Here is a 19,359-nt window from a genome sequence, read left to right as displayed (position 1 = left end):
GACACTGCCTCAGGTGTCAGGACAGGTGACATCACTTTGTTCCACGGTGGGATAATGTTTACTAGCTAGCAACCTCACACCTGCAACACAAACCTCTGTTTGTCCCACAGTTCAGCCTGGTGCCCTGTTCTGTAATACAGTACTGTTGTACAGTAACCACCCTGTTCTGTAATACAGTACTGTTGTACAGTAACCACCCTGTTCTGTAATACAGTACTGTTGTACAGTAACCACCCTGTTCTGTAATACAGTACTGTTGTACAGAAACCACCCCGTTCTGTAATACAGTACTGTTGTACAGTAACCACCCTGTTCTGTAATACAGTACTGTTGTACAGTAACCACCCTGTTCTGTAATACAGTACTGTTGTACAGTAACCACCCTGTTCTGTAATACAGTACTGTTGTACAGTAACCACCCCGTTCTGTAATACAGTACTGTTGTACAGTAACCACCCTGTTCTGTAACAGATAGAGCCTCTGCCAAGGGGTCCAGGTCTTAATGGCCCAGGAGGTAGTGCTCATAGCTTACCCTGTAAACACAGAGAACTGGAGGTGGAAGTGGAGGCGCTGTCATTATGAGTCCTTTCAAGTCCTCCTCTTCCTCCATCTCTGTCCATCCAGACCTTTACTGGGTCTATAGTCCACCTCTTCCTCCATCTCTCCTCTTCTTCATCTCTCCTCCTCTTCCTCCATCTCTCCTCCTCTTCCTCCACCTCTCTTCCTCCATCTTTCCTCCTCTTCCTCCATCTCCTCCTCTTCCTACACCTCTCTTCCTCCATCTCTCCTCCTCTTCCTCCATCTTTCCTCCATCTCTCCAGCTCTTCCTCCATCTCTCCTCCTCTTCCTCCACCTCTCTTCCTCATCTCTCCTCCTCTTTCTCCATCTCTCCCCTCCTCTTCCTCCATCTCTCCTCCATTGGGTCTGATTTAGCTTCTCTCCTCTCTTTTATCTATTCTTCTTTTTTTGATCTCCTCATTTCCAACTAACTTTCCTCTTTCTCATCTCCTTCCTCCTTTTCCTCTCTTTCATTCTCCGCCTTCTTTCTCCTCCTCCTCCTCTTCTTTCTCCCCCTCCTCTCCTTCTTTCTCCTCATCCTCCTCTTCTTTCTCCTCCTCCTCTTCTTTCTCCCACTGCTCTCCTTTCTCCTCCTCCTCCTCCTCCTCCTCCTCTTCTTTCTCCCCCTCCTCTCCTTCTTTCTCCCCCTCCTCTCCTTCTTTCTCCCCCTCCTCTACTTCTTTCTCCTCCTGTTCCTCTCCTTCTTCCTCCCCCTGTTCCTCTCCTTCTTTCTCCTCCTCCTCGTCTTCACCTTCCTCCTCCTCGTCTTCTCCTTCCTCCTGCTCCTTTCCAACACAGTCTCGTTCTCCATTTTGGTTCTCCACATCTCCATTTTCTTTGACATCCTTCTCTCCTCTATCTTCTTCCTCCACCTCTTCAACATGGTCCTCCTCCTCCTCCCCTTCAACATGGTCCTCCGCCTCCTCCTCTTCAACATGGTCCTCCTCCTCCTCCCCTTCAACATGGTCCTCCGCCTCCTCCTCTTCAACATGGTCCTTCTCCTCCACATGGTCCTCCACCTCCACCTCTTCAACATGGTTCTTCTCCTCCTCCTCTTCAACATGGTCCTCCTCCACCTCTTCAACATGGTTCTCCTCCTCCTCTTCAACATGGTCCTCCACCTCTTCAACATGGTCCTCCTCCTCCTCTTCAACATGGTCCTCCTCCTCCTCTTCAACATGGTCCTTCTCCTCCACATGATCCTCCACCTCCACCTCTTCAACATGGTCCTTCTCCTCCACCTCTTCAACATGGTCCTCCTCCTCCTCCTCTTCAACATGGTCCTCCTCCTCCTCTTCAACATGGTCCTCCTCCACCTCTTCAACATGGTTCTCCTCCTCTTCAACATGGTCCTCCACCTCTTCAACATGGTTCTCCTCCACCTCTTCAACATGGTCCTCCTCCTCCTCCTCTTCAACATGGTCCTCCTCCTCCTCCTCCCCTTCAACATGGTCCTCCTCCTCCCCTTCAACATGGTCCTCCTCCTCCTCTTCAACATGGTCCTCCTCCTCCTCCCCTTCAACATGGTCCTCCTCCTCCCCTTCAACATGGTCCTCCTCCTTCTCCTCCACATGGTTCTCCTCCTCCTCCACTTCAACATGGTCCCCCTCCTCCTCTTCAACATGGTCCTCCTCCTCCTCTTCAACATGGTCCTCCTCCTCTTCAACATGGTTCTCCTCCACCTCTTCAACATGGTCCTCCTCCTCTTCAACATGGTTCTCCTCCTCCTCTTCAACATGGTCCTCCTCCTCTTCAACATGGTTCTCCTCCACCTCTTCAACATGGTCCTCCTCCTCCTCTTCAACATGGTTCTCCTCCACCTCTTCAACATGGTCCTCCTCCCCTTCAACATGGTCCTCCTCCTCTTCAACATGGTCCTCCTCCTCCCCTTCAACATGGTCCTCCTCCACCTCTTCAACATGGTCCTCCTCCACCTCTTCAACATGGTCCTCCTCCACCTCTTCAACATGGTCCTCCTTTGAATGGTCCTGGTTTCCGTTCTCCTGTCTGACCATGTGGTTGGACCCGTTGGGTTGTTGTATGTGGTTGTGGTTGGGCTCCACATCTTCCAGTGCCAGCTCAAACTGGGAGAATAAAGAGAAGGCAGTAGATTGATAGTTAGTTATATAGATGGTCATTGATAAAGAGAAGACAGTAGATTGATAGTTAGTTATATAGATGGTCATTGATAAAGAGAAGACAGTAGATTGATAGTTAGTTATATAGATGGTCATTGATAAAGAGCACCACCAACTGGTTTTCTACAGTAATATTTCATTAATAGATCATCCTTTGCGTGTGTATGTGTGTGTGTGTGTTACCTGGAAGCGGTCGGTGAGCAGGTGTTTGTCGTAGGGAGGAGAGGGGCTCTGAGGCATGGTGGACTGGTACCAGTCTCTGTTCTCCTCCAATGTGTCCAGCAGGTCCTGGGCATCAGGGTGGACCAGATCACCCCACGTCTCCCACAGAGGGTGGACTATGTAGTCTATGAAACCCACCTGGAGTCAGAGAGAGGGAAGGAGAGAGAAAGGGAGGGAGAGAGGGGGAGGGAGAGAGGGAGAGAGAAAGGGAGAGAGAGAGGGAGAAAGAGGAAGAGAGGGAGGGAGAGAAAGACAGAAAGAGAAGGGAGAGAGAGCAAGGGGGAGAAAGGGAGAGGAGACAGGGAAAGGGAGAGAAAGGGAGATGGAGAGAGAGGGAGGAAGAGAGAGAGAAGGAGAGAGGGAGGGAGAGAGAGGGAGAAAGGGAGAGAAGGAGGGAGAGAGAGAGGCACACTAACATATTTTTCACCTTGTCTGCTTGAAGATTTGAACTAGTGACCTTTCAGTTATTGGCCCACCACTGTAATTGCCTAACTGCCTAACTGTCGCTCTAATCAGTGCTTTTGAAGAGGAAGAAGGAGATGGCGTGTGTTTGAAAATGTTTATTCTGCGTGTGTGTGTGTGTGTGTTTGAAAGTGTGTATTCTGTGTGTGTGTGTGTGTGTGTGTTTGAAAGTGTGTATTCTGTGTGTGTGTGTTTGAAAGTGTGTATTCTGTGTGTGTGTGTGTGTGTGTGTGTGTGTGTGTGTTTGAAAGTGTGTATTATGTGTGTGTGTGTGTGTGTGTGTGTGTTTGAAAGTGTGTATTCTGTGTGTGTGTGTGTGTGTGTGTTTGAAAGTGTGTATTCTGTGTGTGTGTTTGAAAGTGTGTATTCTGTGTGTGTGTGTTTGAAAGTGTGTATATTGCGTGTGTGTGTGTTTGAAAGTGTGTATTCTGTGTGTGTGTGTGTTTGAAAGTGTGTATTATGTGTGTGTGTGTGTGTTTGAAAGTGTGTATTCTGTGTTTGTGTTTGAAAGTGTGTATTCTGTGTGTGTGTTTGAAAGTGTGTATTATGTGTGTGTGTGTGTTTGAAAGTGTGTATTCTGTGTGTGTGTGTGTTTGAAAGTGTGTATTCTGTGTGTGTGTTTGAAAGTGTGTATTCTGCGTGTGTGTGTTTGAAAGAGTGTGTGTGTGTGTGTGTGTGTGTGTGTGTGTGTGTGTGTGTGTGTGTGTGTGTGTGTGAGAGACCTGGCTCTTCTCCACCGAGGCAGTGTGTTTGTCACACATGGGGCTGATCTCCAAGCCCTTGTCTCTCTCCTTGTCTCCCTGTCTGGAGAACTCCTCCATGATGCGTTCAGTCCACTGGCGATACACACCCAGTGGCTTGGTGGGGTTGCTGAGGTCTGCACAGTGAACCATGTTCCTCAGGACCTACAGAGAGGAGGAGACCCCCCCCCCCCCAGTGTTAAACATGTTGACGCTGTTTTAGATAGAGACACTGTCCTGGGTCTGAAGGGATTCAACACACAGCAGCCATGCTGCACTGTCCTGGGTCTGAAGGGATTCAACACAGCAGCCATGCTGCACTGTCCTGGGTCTGAAGGGATTCAACACACAGCAGCCATGCTGCACTGTCCTGGGTCTGAAGGGATTCAACACAGCAGCCATGCTGCACTGTCCTGGGTCTGAAGGGATTCAACACACAGCAGCCATGCTGCACTGTCCTGGGTCTGAAGGGATTCAACACAGCAGCCATGCTGCACTGTCCTGGGTCTGAAGGGATTCAACACAGCAGCCATGCTGCACTGTCCTGGGTCTGAAGGGATTCAACACAGCAGCCATGCTGCACTGTCCTGGGTCTGAAGGAATTCAACACAGCAGCCATGCTGCACTGTCCTGGGTCTGAAGGGATTCAACACACAGTAGCCATGCTGCACTGTCCTGGGTCTGAAGGGATTCAACACACAGCAGCCATGCTGCACTGTCCTGGGTCTGAAGGGATTCAACACACAGCAGCCATGCTGCACTGTCCTGGGTCTGAAGGGATTCAACACACAGCAGCCATGCTGCACTGTCCTGGGTCTGAAGGGATTCAACACACAGCAGCCATGCTGCACTGTCCTGGGTCTGAAGGGATTCAACACACAGCAGCCATGCTGCACTGTCCTGGGTCTGAAGGGATTCAACACAGCAGCCATGCTGCACTGTCCTGGGTCTGAAGGGATTCAACACACAGCAGCCATGCTGCACTGTCCTGGGTCTGAAGGGATTCAACACACAGCAGCCATGCTGCACTGTCCTGGGTCTGAAGGGATTCAACACAGCAGCCATGCTGCACTGTCCTGGGTCTGAAGGGATTCAACACAGCAGCCATGCTGCACTGTCCTGGGTCTGAAGGGATTCAACACAGCAGCCATGCTGCACTGTCCTGGGTCTGAAGGGATTCAACACACAGCAGCCATGCTGCACTGTCCTGGGTCTGAAGGGATTCAACACAGCAGCCATGCTGCACTGTCCTGGGTCTGAAGGGATTCAACACAGCAGCCATGCTGCACTGTCCTGGGTCTGAAGGGATTCAACACAGCAGCCATGCTGCACTGTCCTGGGTCTGAAGGGATTCAACACACAGTAGCCAAGCTGCACTGTCCTGGGTCTGAAGGGATTCTGGTGAGGATGAGCATTGTTATTTCAATATAATGCAGTCAGAAGTTTTCCCCTGTATCTTCATGTATTTTCTGTAGGTGTTACCTGTATCTTCATGTATTTTCTGTAGGTGATACCTGTATCGTCATGTATTTTCTGTAGGTGTTACCTGTATCGTCATGTACTTTCTGTAGGTGTTACCTGTATAGTCATGTATTTTCTGTAGGTGTTACCTGTATAGTCATGTACTTTCTGTAGGTGTTACCTGTATAGTCATGTACTTTCTGTAGGTGTTACCTGTATCTTCATGTACTTTCTGTAGGTGTTACCTGTATCTTCATGTATTTTCTGTAGGTGTTACCTGTATCGTCATGTATTTTCTGTAGGTGTTACCTGTATAGTCATGTATTTTCTGTAGGTGTTACCTGTATCTTCATGTATTTTCTGTAGGTGTTACCTGTATAGTCATGTATTTTCTGTAGGTGTTACCTGTATCTTCATGTATTTTCTGTAGGTGTTACCTGTATAGTCATGTACTTTCTGTAGGTGTTACCTGTATAGTCATGTACTTTCTGTAGGTGTTACCTGTATAGTCATGTATTTTCTGTAGGTGTTACCTGTATCTTCATGTATTTTCTGTAGGTGTTACCTGTATAGTCATGTATTTTCTGTAGGTGTTACCTGTATAGTCATGTATTTTCTGTAGGTGTTACCTGTATAGTCATGTACTTTCTGTAGGTGTTACCTGTATAGTCATGTACTTTCTGTAGGTGTTACCTGTATAGTCATGTATTTTCTGTAGGTGTTACCTGTATAGTCATGTATTTTCTGTAGGTGTTACCTGTATGCGTTCTGTATAGTGGTCCAACAGCAGCACTCCTGAACTGGTCACCTTCTTAGTCTCCACCATGGTCTTCAGATCAGCTAGTAGAGTCATGTGTTTGGACATGTCTGTAGCTAACACCTAGAGAGAGAGAGGGGAGAGGTAGAGAGAGAGAGAGAGAGAGAGAGAGAGAGAGAGAGGCAAAGAGGGGGATAGAGAGATGGAGGTGAGAGAGAAAGAAGGTGTGAGAGGAGAGAAGGGGAGAGAGAGGAGGAAGGGAGAGGAGAGAGAGATGAGACGATGGTGTAAATATAAAGAAACTTTGTTTACTCCATGTGTAACTCTGTGTTGTTGTTTGTGTTGAACTGCTTTTTCTTGGCCAGGTCGCAGTTGTAAATGAGAACTTGTTCTCAACTTGCCTACCTGGTTAAATAAAGGTGAAATAAAAATAAAAATGTATAAATAAAAAACTGTTTAGTTGCAAAAATCACAGAAACATTTACCTTTGACCCCTCCCACTCCTGCCCCTCCCACTCTTGTCTCCAAACCCTGCTGTGATTGGATGATGATGGATGCTGCCTGTGATGACAAGTCTCTCACCATATCGATGACCAGCTTGCGGAGGCTCTGGCGCTGTCTTTTGGTCAGGTTCTGGAAGATGTCACAGTTTTCCAGGTGGAGTAGCTTGAAGCCAACAGCCAAGTGATGGTTCTCTAACACTGACTCATCATTGTACATGAGAGCCAGCTCAGAGTCTGGGAGAGAGAGAGGGAGGGAGAGAGTAGAGAGGGATAGAGAGAGAGAAAGAAGGAGGATAGAGAGAGAGAGGGAGGAGAGAGTGATAGAGGGAGTAGAGAGAGAGAGACAGAGGGAGGAGAGAGAGACAGGGAGTAGAGAGAGAGAGGGAGGTAGGGAGAGAGAGGGAGTAGAGAGAGATAGAGAGGGAGGAGAGTGATAGAAACAGAGAGTAGAGAGAGAGAGGGAGGTAGGGAGAGAGAGGGAGTAGAGAGAGAGGGGGAGGTAGGGAGAGAGAGGGAGTAGAGAGAGAGAGGGAGGTAGGGAGAGAGAGGGAGTAGAGAGAGAGGGGGAGGTAGGGAGAGAGAGGGAGTAGAGAGAGATAGAGAGGGAGGAGAGTGATAGAAACAGAGAGTAGAGAGAGAGGGGGAGGTAGGGAGAGAGAGGGAGTAGTGAGAGATAGAGAGGGAGGAGAGTGATAGAAACAGAGAGTAGAGAGAGAGGGGGAGGTAGGGAGAGAGAGGGAGTAGAGAGAGAGAGAGGGAGGAGAGTGATAGAAACAGAGAGTAGAGAGAGAGAGGGAGGTAGGGAGAGAGAGGGAGTAGAGAGAGATAGAGAGGGAGGAGAGTGATAGAAACAGAGAGTAGAGAGAGAGGGGGAGGTAGGGAGAGAGAGGGAGTAGAGAGAGAGAGAGGGAGGAGAGTGATAGAAACAGAGAGTAGAGAGAGAGGGGGAGGTAGGGAGAGAGAGGGAGTAGAGGGAGGAGAGTGATAGAAACAGAGAGTAGAGAGAGAGGGGGAGGTAGGGAGAGAGAGGGAGGAGAGTGATAGAAACAGAGAGTAGAGAGAGATGGTGAGGGAGGAGAGTGATAGAAACAGAGAGTCGAGAGAGAGAGGGAGGTAGGGAGAGAGAGGGAGTAGAGAGAGATAGAGAGGGAGGAGAGTGATAGAAACAGAGAGTAGAGAGAGAGAGGGAGGTAGGGAGAGAGAGGGAGTAGAGAGAGAGAGGGAGGAGAGTGATAGAAACAGAGAGTAGAGAGAGAGAGGGAGGTAGGGAGAGAGAGGGAGGAGAGAGATAGAAACAGAGAGTAGAGAGAGAGGGAGGTAGGGAGAGAGAGGGAGGAGAGTGATAGAAACAGAGAGTAGAGAGAGAGAGGGAGGTAGGGAGAGAGAGGGAGTAGAGAGAGAGAGAGGGAGGAGAGTGATAGAAACAGAGAGTAGAGAGAGAGGGGGAGGTAGGGAGAGAGAGGGAGGAGAGTGATAGAAACAGAGAGTAGAGAGAGATGGTGAGGGAGGAGAGTGATAGAAACAGAGAGTAGAGAGAGATGGTGAGGTAGGGAGAGAGAGGGAGTAGAGAGAGATAGAGAGGGAGGAGAGTGATAGAAACAAAGAGTAGAGAGAGAGAGGGAGGTAGGGAGAGAGAGGGAGTAGAGAGAGAGAGGGAGGAGAGTGATAGAAACAGAGAGTAGAGAGAGAGGGGGAGGTAGGGAGAGAGAGGGAGGAGTGTGATAGAAACAGAGAGTAGAGAGAGATGGTGAGGGAGGAGAGTGATAGAAACAGAGAGTAGAGAGAGAGAGGGGGGTAGGGAGAGAGAGGGAGTAGAGAGAGATAGAGAGGGAGGAGAGTGATAGAAACAGAGAGTAGAGAGAGAGAGGGAGGTAGGGAGAGAGAGGGAGTAGAGAGAGATAGAGAGGGAGGAGAGTGATAGAAACAGAGAGTAGAGAGAGAGGGGGAGGTAGGGAGAGAGAGGGAGTAGAGAGAGATAGAGAGGGAGGAGAGTGATAGAAACAGAGAGTAGAGAGAGAGAGGGAGGTAGGGAGAGAGAGGGAGTAGAGAGAGAGAGGGAGGAGAGTGATAGAAACAGAGAGTAGAGAGAGAGAGGGAGGTAGGGAGAGAGAGGGAGGAGAGAGATAGAAACAGAGAGTAGAGAGAGAGGGAGGTAGGGAGAGAGAGGGAGGAGAGTGATACAAACAGAGAGTAGAGAGAGAGAGGGAGGTAGGGAGAGAGAGGGAGTAGAGAGAGAGAGAGGGAGGAGAGTGATAGAAACAGAGAGTAGAGAGAGAGGGGGAGGTAGGGAGAGAGAGGGAGGAGAGTGATAGAAACAGAGAGTAGAGAGAGATGGTGAGGGAGGAGAGTGATAGAAACAGAGAGTAGAGAGAGATGGTGAGGTAGGGAGAGAGAGGGAGTAGAGAGAGATAGAGAGGGAGGAGAGTGATAGAAACAGAGAGTAGAGAGAGAGAGGGAGGTAGTGAGAGAGAGGTAGGAGAGTGATAGAAACAGAGAGTAGAGAGAGAGAGGGAGTAGAGAGGGAGAGAGAGGGAGGAGAGTGATAGAAACAGAGAGTAGAGAGAGAGAGGGAGGTAGGGAGAGAGAGGGAGGAGAGTGATAGAAACAGAGAGTAGAGAGAGAGAGGGAGGTAGGGAGAGAGAGGGAGGAGAGTGATAGAAACAGAGAGTAGAGAGAGATGGTGAGGGAGGAGAGTGATAGAAACAGAGAGTAGAGAGAGATGGTGAGGGAGGAGAGTGATAGAAACAGAGAGTAGAGAGAGATGGTGAGGTAGGGAGAGATGGTGAGGTAGGGAGAGATGGTGAGGTAGGGAGAGAGAGGGAGTAGAGAGAGTGAGAGAGGGAGGAGAGTGATAGAAACAGAGAGTAGAGAGAGATGGTGAGGTAGGGAGAGAGATGGTGAGGGAGGAGAGTGATAGAAACAGAGAGTAGAGAGAGATGGTGAGAGGATGAGCGGTTAGAAGGTCAGGAACATGGGGCATGGAGGTGTGTGTGTGTGTGTGTGTGTGTGTGTGTGTGTGTGTGTGTGTGTGTGTGTGTGTGTGTGTGTGTGTGTGTGTGTGTGTGTGTGTGTGTGTGTGTGTGTGTGTGTGTGTGTGTGTGTGTGTGTGTGTGTGTACTGACTGGTGTTGATGAGGAACTGGTTAGACACTCCGGGGTGGTCCACATCATGGATGGCTGCAGCAAACAGAGCTGCTAGGATCTCCAGGTCTGTAAACACAGCCTGATGGAGACACACAGAGAGAGAGGGGAGGAGAGAGGGGGGGAGGGAGAGAAAGAGAGAGAGAGAAAGTTCAGTATTTCACAACTTGATGTTAGATGGTGGCAGGTAACCTAGCTAGCAGTTAGAGCATTGGGTCAGTAACCAGCAGGTAACCTAGCTAAATGTTAGAGCATTGGGTCAGTAACCAGCAGGTAACCTAGCTAACAGTTAGAGCATTGGGTCAGTAGCCTAGCTAGCAGTTAGAGCATTGGGTCAGTAACCTAGCTAGCAGTTAGAGCATTGGGTCAGTAGCCTAGCTAGCAGTTAGAGCATTGGGTCAGTAACCTAGCTAGCAGTTAGAGCATTGGGTCAGTAACCTAGCTAGCAGTTAGAGCATTGGGTCAGTAACCTAGCTAGCAGTTAGAGCATTGGGTCAGTAACCAGCAGGTAACCTAGCTAACAGTTAGAGCATTGGGTCAGAAGCCTAGCTAGCAGTTAGAGCATTGGGTCAGTAACCTAGCTAGCAGTTAGAGCATTGGGTCAGTAACCAGCAGGTAACCTAGCTAACAGTTAGAGCATTGGGTCAGAAGCCTAGCTAGCAGTTAGAGCATTGGGTCAGTAACCAGCAGGTGGGCCTAGCTAACAGTTAGAGCATTGGGTCAGTAGCCTAGCTAGCAGTTAGAGCATTGGGTCAGTAACTGAAAGGCAGCTGGTTTGAATACACGAGCTGACAAAGTGAAAAATCTGTCAGTGTGCTCTTGATCAAGGCACTTAACCTTAATTTGCTCCAGGGGCGCCGTACTACCATAGCTGACCCTGTAAAACAAGACATTTCACTGCACCTATCTGGTGTATGGGACAAGACAACATATTATCCTCACCATGAAAGAAGTTTAAAGGCCAGGAGACGCTGATGTACGGTTTGATTCTCTTTAAAGAGCCTCTACAAACTTCAGCTAATGGTGGAGGGGCCACTAGCTAACCACTAATGGGAGTGATGTTATTATGAGGGGCTACTAGCTAACCACTAATGGGAGTGATGGTATTATGAGGGGCCACTGGCTAACCACTAATGGGAGTGATGGTATTATGAGGTACAACTAGCTAACCACTAATGTGAGTGATGGTATTATGAGGGGCCACTAGCTAACCACTAATGGGAGTGATGGTATTATGAGGGGCCACTAGCTAACCACTAATGTGAGTGATGGTATTATGAGGGGCCACTAGCTAACCACTAATGGGGGTGATGGTATTATGAGGGGCAGCTAGCTAACCACTAATGGGAGTGATGGTATTATGAGGGGCCACTAGCTAACCACTAATGGGGGTGATGGTATTATGAGGGGCCACTAGCTAACCACTAATGGGAGTGATGGTATTATGAGGGGCCACTAGCTAACCACTAATGTGAGTGATGGTATTATGAAGGGCCACTAGCTAACCACTAATGTGAGTGATGGTATTATGAGGGGCCACTAGCTAACCACTAATGGGGGTGATGGTATTATGAGGGGCCACTAGCTAACCACTAATGGGGGTGATGGTATTATGAGGGGCCACTAGCTAACCACTAATGGGAGTGATGGTATTATGAGGGGCCACTAGCTAACCACTAATGTGAGTGATGGTATTATGAGGGGCCACTAGCTAACCACTAATGGGAGTGATGGTATTATGAGGGGCCACTAGCTAACCACTAATGGGGGTGATGGTATTATGAGGGGCCACTAGCTAACCACTAATGGGGGTGATGGTATTATGAGGGGCCACTAGCTAACCACTAATGGGGGTGATGGTATTATGAGGGGCCACTAGCTAACCACTAATGTGAGTGATGGTATTATGAGGGGCCACTAGCTAACCACTAATGGGGGTGATGGTATTATGAGGGGCCACTAGCTAACCACTAATGTGAGTGATGGTATTATGAGGGGCCACTAGCTAACTACTAATGGGGGTGATGGTATTATGAGGGGCAGCTAGCTAACCACTAATGGGGGTGATGGTATTATGAGGGGCCACTAGCTAACTACTAATGGGGGTGATGGTATTATGAGGGGCCACTAGCTAACCACTAATGGGGGTGATGGTATTATGAGGTACCACTAGCTAACCACTAATGGGGGTGATGGTATTATGAGGGGCCACTAGCTAACCACTAATGGGGGTGATGGTATTATGAGGGGCCACTAGCTAACCACTAATGGGAGTGATGGTATTATGAGGGGCCACTAGCTAACCACTAATGGGGGTGATGGTATTATGAGGGGCCACTAGCTAACCACTAATGGGAGTGATGGTATTATGAGGGGCCACCAGCTAACCACTAATGGGGGTGATGGTATTATGAGAGGCCACTATCTAACCACTAATGTGAGTGATGGTATTATGAGGGGCCACTAGCTAACCACTAATGGGGGTGATGGTATTATGAGGGGCCACTAGCTAACCACTAATGTGAGTGATGGTATTATGAGGGGCCACTAGCTAACCACTAATGGGGGTGATGGTATTATGAGGGGCAGCTAGCTAACCACTAATGGGAGTGATGGTATTATGAGGGGCCACTAGCTAACCACTAATGGGGGTGATGGTATTATGAGGGGCCACTAGCTAACCACTAATGGGAGTGATGGTATTATGAGGGGCCACTAGCTAACCACTAATGTGAGTGATGGTATTATGAAGGGCCACTAGCTAACCACTAATGTGAGTGATGGTATTATGAGGGGCCACTAGCTAACCACTAATGGGGGTGATGGTATTATGAGGGGCCACTAGCTAACCACTAATGGGGGTGATGGTATTATGAGGGGCCACTAGCTAACCACTAATGGGAGTGATGGTATTATGAGGGGCCACTAGCTAACCACTAATGTGAGTGATGGTATTATGAGGGGCCACTAGCTAACCACTAATGGGAGTGATGGTATTATGAGGGGCCACTAGCTAACCACTAATGGGGGTGATGGTATTATGAGGGGCCACTAGCTAACCACTAATGTGAGTGATGGTATTATGAGGGGCCACTAGCTAACCACTAATGGGGGTGATGGTATTATGAGGGGCCACTAGCTAACCACTAATGGGGGTGATGGTATTATGAGGGGCCACTAGCTAACCACTAATGGGAGTGATGGTATTATGAGGGGCCACTAGCTAACCACTAATGGGAGTGATGGTATTATGAGGGGCCACTAGCTAACCACTAATGGGGGTGATGGTATTATGAGGGGCCACTAGCTAACCACTAATGGGAGTGATGGTATTATGAGGGGCCACTAGCTAACCACTAATGTGAGTGATGGTATTATGAAGGGCCACTAGCTAACCACTAATGTGAGTGATGGTATTATGAGGGGCCACTAGCTAACCACTAATGGGGTGATGGTATTATGAGGGGCCACTAGCTAACCACTAATAGGGGTGATGGTATTATGAGGGGCCACTAGATAACCACTAATGGGGGTGATGGTATTATGAGGGGCCAGTAGCTTACCACTAATGTGAGTGATGGTATTATGAGGGGCCACTAGCTAACCACTAATGGGGTGATGGTATTATGAGGGGCCACTAGCTAACCACTAATGGGGGTGGTGGTATTATGAGGGGCCACTAGATAACCACTAATGGGGGTGATGGTATTATGAGGGGCCAGTAGCTTACCACTAATGTGAGTGATGGTATTATGAGGGGCCACTAGCTAACCACTAATGGGGGTGATGGTAATATGAGGGGCCACTAGCTAACCACTAATGGGGGTGATGGTATTATGAGGGGCCAGTAGCTAACCACTAATGTGAGTGATGGTATTATGAGGGGCCACTAGCTAACCACTAATGGGGGTGATGGTATTATGAGGGGCCACTAGCTAACCACTAATGTGAGTGATGGTATTATGAGGGGCCACTAGCTAACCACTAATGGGGGTGATGGTATTATGAGGGGCCACTAGCTAACCACTAATGGGAGTGATGGTATTATGAGGGGCCACTAGCTAACCACTAATGTGAGTGATGGTATTATGAGGGGCCACTAGCTAACCACTAATGTGAGTGATGGTATTATGAGGGGCCACTAGCTAACCACTAATGGGGGTGATGGTATTATGAGGGGCCACTAGCTAACCACTAATGGGGGTGATGGTATTATGAGGGGCCACTAGCTAACCACTAATGTGAGTGATGATATTATAAGGTACCACTAGCTAACCACTAATGTGAGTGATGGTATATGAGGGGCTACTAGCTAACCACTAATGGGAGTGATGGTATTATGAGGGGCCACTGGCTAACCACTAATGGGAGTGATGGCATTATGAGGTACCACTAGCTAACCACTAATGTGAGTGATGGTATTATGAGGGGCCACTAGCTAACCACTAATGTGAGTGATGGTATTATGAGGGGCCACTAGATAACCACTAATTGGGGTGATGGTATTATGAGGGGCCACTAGCTAACCACTAATGGGAGTGATGGTATTATGAGGGGCCACTAGCTAACCACTAATGGGGGTGATGGTATTATGAGGGGCCACTAGCTAACCACTAATGTGAGTGATGGTATTATGAGGGGCCACTAGCTAACCACTAATGGGGGTGATGGTATTATGAGGGGCCACTAGCTAACCACTAATGTGAGTGATGGTATTATGAGGGGCCACTAGCTAAGCACTAATATGAGTGATGGTATTATGAGGGGCCACTAGCTAACCACTAATGGGGGTGATGGTATTATGAGGGGCCACTAGCTAACCACTAATGTGAGTGATGGTATTATGAGGGGCCACTAGCTAACTACTAATGGGGGTGATGGTATTATGAGGGGCAGCTAGCTAACCACTAATGGGGGTGATGGTATTATGAGGGGCCACTAGCTAACCACTAATGGGGGTGATGGTATTATGAGGTACCACTAGCTAACCACTAATGTGAGTGATGGTATTATGAGGGGCCACTAGCTAACCACTAATGGGGGTGATGGTATTATGAGGGGCCACTAGCTAACCACTAATGTGAGTGATGGTATTATGAGGGGCCACTAGCTAAGCACTAATATGAGTGATGGTATTATGAGGGGCCACTAGCTAACCACTAATGGGGGTGATGGTATTATGAGGGGCCACTAGCTAACCACTAATGTGAGTGATGGTATTATGAGGGGCCACTAGCTAACTACTAATGGGGGTGATGGTATTATGAGGGGCAGCTAGCTAACCACTAATGGGGGTGATGGTATTATGAGGGGCCACTAGCTAACTACTAATGGGGGTGATGGTATTATGAGGGGCCACTAGCTAACCACTAATGGGGGTGATGGTATTATGAGGTACCACTAGCTAACCACTAATGGGGGTGATGGTATTATGAGGGGCCACTAGCTAACCACTAATGGGGGTGATGGTATTATGAGGGGCCACTAGCTAACCACTAATGGGAGTGATGGTATTATGAGGGGCCACTAGCTAACCACTAATGGGGGTGATGGTATTATGAGGGGCCACTAGCTAACCACTAATGGGAGTGATGGTATTATGAGGGGCCACCAGCTAACCACTAATGGGGGTGATGGTATTATGAGAGGCCACTATCTAACCACTAATGTGAGTGATGGTATTATGAGGGGCCACTAGCTAACCACTAATGGGAGTGATGGTATTATGAGGGGCCACTAGCTAACCACTAATGTGAGTGATGGTATTATGAGGGGCCACTAGCTAACCACTAATGGGAGTGATGGTATTATGAGGGGCCACTAGCTAACCACTAATGGGGGTGATGGTATTATGAGGGGCCAATAGCTAACCACTAATGTGAGTGATGGTATTATGGGGGGCCACTAGCTAACCACTAATGGGGGTGATGGTATTATGAGGGGCCACTAGCTAACCACTAATGTGAATGATGGTAGTATGAGGGGCCACTAGCTAACCACTAATGGGAGTGATGGTATTATGAGGGGCCACTAGCTAACCACTAAAGGGAGTGATGGTATTATGAGGGGCCACTAGCTAACCACTAATGGGGGTGATGGTATTATGAGGGGCCACTAGCTAACCACTAATGTGAGTGATGTTATTATGAGGGGCCACTAGCTAACCACTAATGGGGGTGATGGTATTATGAGGGGCCACTAGCTAACCACTAATGTGAGTGATGGTATTATGAGGGGCCAGTAGCTAACCACTAATGGGGGTGATGGTATTATGAGGGGCCACTAGCTAACCACTAATGTGAGTGATGGTATTATGAGGGGCCACTAGCTAACCACTAATGGGAGTGATGGTATTATGAGGGGCCACTAGCTAACCACTAATGGGGGTGATGGTATTATGAGGGGCCACTAGCTAACCACTAATGTGAGTGATGGTATTATGAGGGGCCAGTAGCTAACCACTAATGGGGGTGATGGTATTATGAGGGGCCACTAGCTAACCACTAATGTGAGTGATGGTATTATGAGGGGCCACTAGCTAACCACTAATGGGAGTGATGGTATTATGAGGGGCCACTAGCTAACCACTAATGTGAGTGATGGTATTATGAGGGGCCACTAGCTAACCACTAATGGGGGTGATGGTATTATGAGGGGCAGCTAGCTAACCACTAATGGGAGTGATGGTATTATGAGGGGCCACTAGCTAACCACTAATGGGGGTGATGGTATTATGAGGGGCCACTAGCTAACCACTAATGGGAGTGATGGTATTATGAGGGGCCACTAGCTAACCACTAATGTGAGTGATGGTATTATGAAGGGCCACTAGCTAACCACTAATGTGAGTGATGGTATTATGAGGGGCCACTAGATAACCACTAATGGGGGTGATGGTATTATGAGGGGCCACTAGCTAACCACTAATGGGGGTGATGGTATTATGAGGGGCCACTAGCTAACCACTAATGGGAGTGATGGTATTATGAGGGGCCACTAGCTAACCACTAATGTGAGTGATGGTATTATGAGGGGCCACTAGCTAACCACTAATGGGAGTGATGGTATTATGAGGGGCCACTAGCTAACCACTAATGGGGGTGATGGTATTATGAGGGGCCACTAGCTAACCACTAATGGGGGTGATGGTATTATGAGGGGCCACTAGCTAACCACTAATGGGGGTGATGGTATTATGAGGGGCCACTAGCTAACCACTAATGTGAGTGATGGTATTATGAGGGGCCACTAGCTAACCACTAATGGGAGTGATGGTATTATGAGGGGCCACTAGCTAACCACTAATGGGAGTGATGGTATTATGAGGGGCCACTAGCTAACCACTAATGGGGGTGATGGTATTATGAGGGGCCACTAGCTAACCACTAATGGGAGTGATGGTATTATGAGGGGCCACTAGCTAACCACTAATGTGAGTGATGGTATTATGAAGGGCCACTAGCTAACCACTAATGTGAGTGATGGTATTATGAGGGGCCACTAGCTAACCACTAATGGGGTGATGGTATTATGAGGGGCCACTAGCTAACCACTAATGGGGGTGATGGTATTATGAGGGGCCACTAGATAACCACTAATGGGGGTGATGGTATTATGAGGGGCCAGTAGCTTACCACTAATGTGAGTGATGGTATTATGAGGGGCCACTAGCTAACCACTAATGGGGTGATGGTATTATGAGGGGCCACTAGCTAACCACTAATGGGGGTGGTGGTATTATGAGGGGCCACTAGATAACCACTAATGGGGGTGATGGTATTATGAGGGGCCAGTAGCTTACCACTAATGTGAGTGATGGTATTATGAGGGGCCACTAGCTAACCACTAATGGGAGTGATGGTATTATGAGGGGCCACTAGCTAACCACTAATGGGGGCGATGGTATTATGAGGGGCCACTAGCTAACCACTAATGTGAGTGATGGTATTATGAGGGGCCACTAGCTAACCACTAATGTGAGTGATGGTATTATGAGGGGCCACTAGCTAACCACTAATGGGGGTGATGGTAATATGAGGGGCCACTAGCTAACCACTAATGGGGGTGATGGTATTATGAGGGGCCAGTAGCTAACCACTAATGTGAGTGATGGTATTATGAGGGGCCACTAGCTAACCACTAATGGGGGTGATGGTATTATGAGGGGCCACTAGCTAACCACTAATGTGAGTGATGGTATTATGAGGGGCCACTAGCTAACCACTAATGGGGGTGATGGTATTATGAGGGGCCACTAGCTAACCACTAATGGGAGTGATGGTATTATGAGGGGCCACTAGCTAACCACTAATGTGAGTGATGGTATTATGAGGGGCCACTAGCTAACCACTAATGTGAGTGATGGTATTATGAGGGGCCACTAGCTAACCACTAATGGGGGTGATGGTATTATGAGGGGCCACTAGCTAACCACTAATGGGGGTGATGGTATTATGAGGGGCCACTAGCTAACCACTAATGTGAGTGATGATATTATAAGGTACCACTAGCTAACCACTAATGTGAGTGATGGTATATGAGGGGCTACTAGCTAACCACTAATGGGAGTGATGGTATTATGAGGGGCCACTGGCTAACCACTAATGGGAGTGATGGCATTATGAGGTACCACTAGCTAACCACTAATGTGAGTGATGGTATTATGAGGGGCCACTAGCTAACCACTAATGTGAGTGATGGTATTATGAGGGGCCACTAGATAACCACTAATTGGGGTGATGGTATTATGAGGGGCCACTAGCTAACCACTAATGGGAATGATGGTATTATGAGGGGCCACTAGCTAACCACTAATGGGGGTGATGGTATTATGAGGGGCCACTAGCTAACCACTAATGTGAGTGATGGTATTATGAGGGGCCACTAGCTAACCACTAATGGGGGTGATGGTATTATGAGGGGCCACTAGCTAACCACTAATGTGAGTGATGGTATTATGAGGGGCCACTAGCTAAGCACTAATATGAGTGATGGTATTATGAGGGGCCACTAGCTAACCACTAATGGGGGTGATGGTATTATGAGGGGCCACTAGCTAACCACTAATGTGAGTGATGGTATTATGAGGGGCCACTAGCTAACTACTAATGGGGGTGATGGTATTATGAGGGGCAGCTAGCTAACCACTAATGGGGGTGATGGTATTATGAGGGGCCACTAGCTAACTACTAATGGGGGTGATGGTATTATGAGGGGCCACTAGCTAACCACTAATGGGGGTGATGGTATTATGAGGTACCACTAGCTAACCACTAATGGGGGTGATGGTATTATGAGGGGCCACTAGCTAACCACTAATGGGGGTGATGGTATTATGAGGGGCCACTAGCTAACCACTAATGGGAGTGATGGTATTAT

General features: G+C 48.3%; 1 protein-coding gene across 1 annotated transcript in view; it reads right to left on the bottom strand.

Moving 5' to 3' along the window:
* Nucleotides 1-528: 528 nt before the first annotated feature.
* LOC115178578 (cAMP-specific 3',5'-cyclic phosphodiesterase 4B-like) overlaps nucleotides 529-19,359 on the bottom strand; it is a 45,642-nt gene continuing 26,811 nt past the window's right edge. Inside the window, exons 13-19 of the mRNA XM_029739833.1 lie at nucleotides 9,964-10,063; nucleotides 6,921-7,075; nucleotides 6,339-6,461; nucleotides 4,103-4,285; nucleotides 2,880-3,056; nucleotides 2,327-2,642; nucleotides 529-533 (exon numbers count right to left, since the gene is read on the bottom strand). Of these exons, the coding sequence (XP_029595693.1) occupies nucleotides 529-533; nucleotides 2,327-2,642; nucleotides 2,880-3,056; nucleotides 4,103-4,285; nucleotides 6,339-6,461; nucleotides 6,921-7,075; nucleotides 9,964-10,063 (1,059 nt within the window). The remainder of the gene's footprint in view (nucleotides 534-2,326; nucleotides 2,643-2,879; nucleotides 3,057-4,102; nucleotides 4,286-6,338; nucleotides 6,462-6,920; nucleotides 7,076-9,963; nucleotides 10,064-19,359) is intronic.

Source organism: Salmo trutta, chromosome 38 (genome assembly GCF_901001165.1).
Source record: "Salmo trutta chromosome 38, fSalTru1.1, whole genome shotgun sequence".
NCBI classification, from domain to species: domain Eukaryota; kingdom Metazoa; phylum Chordata; class Actinopteri; order Salmoniformes; family Salmonidae; genus Salmo; species Salmo trutta.
This window is presented reverse-complemented; position numbering and strand designations above follow the sequence as displayed.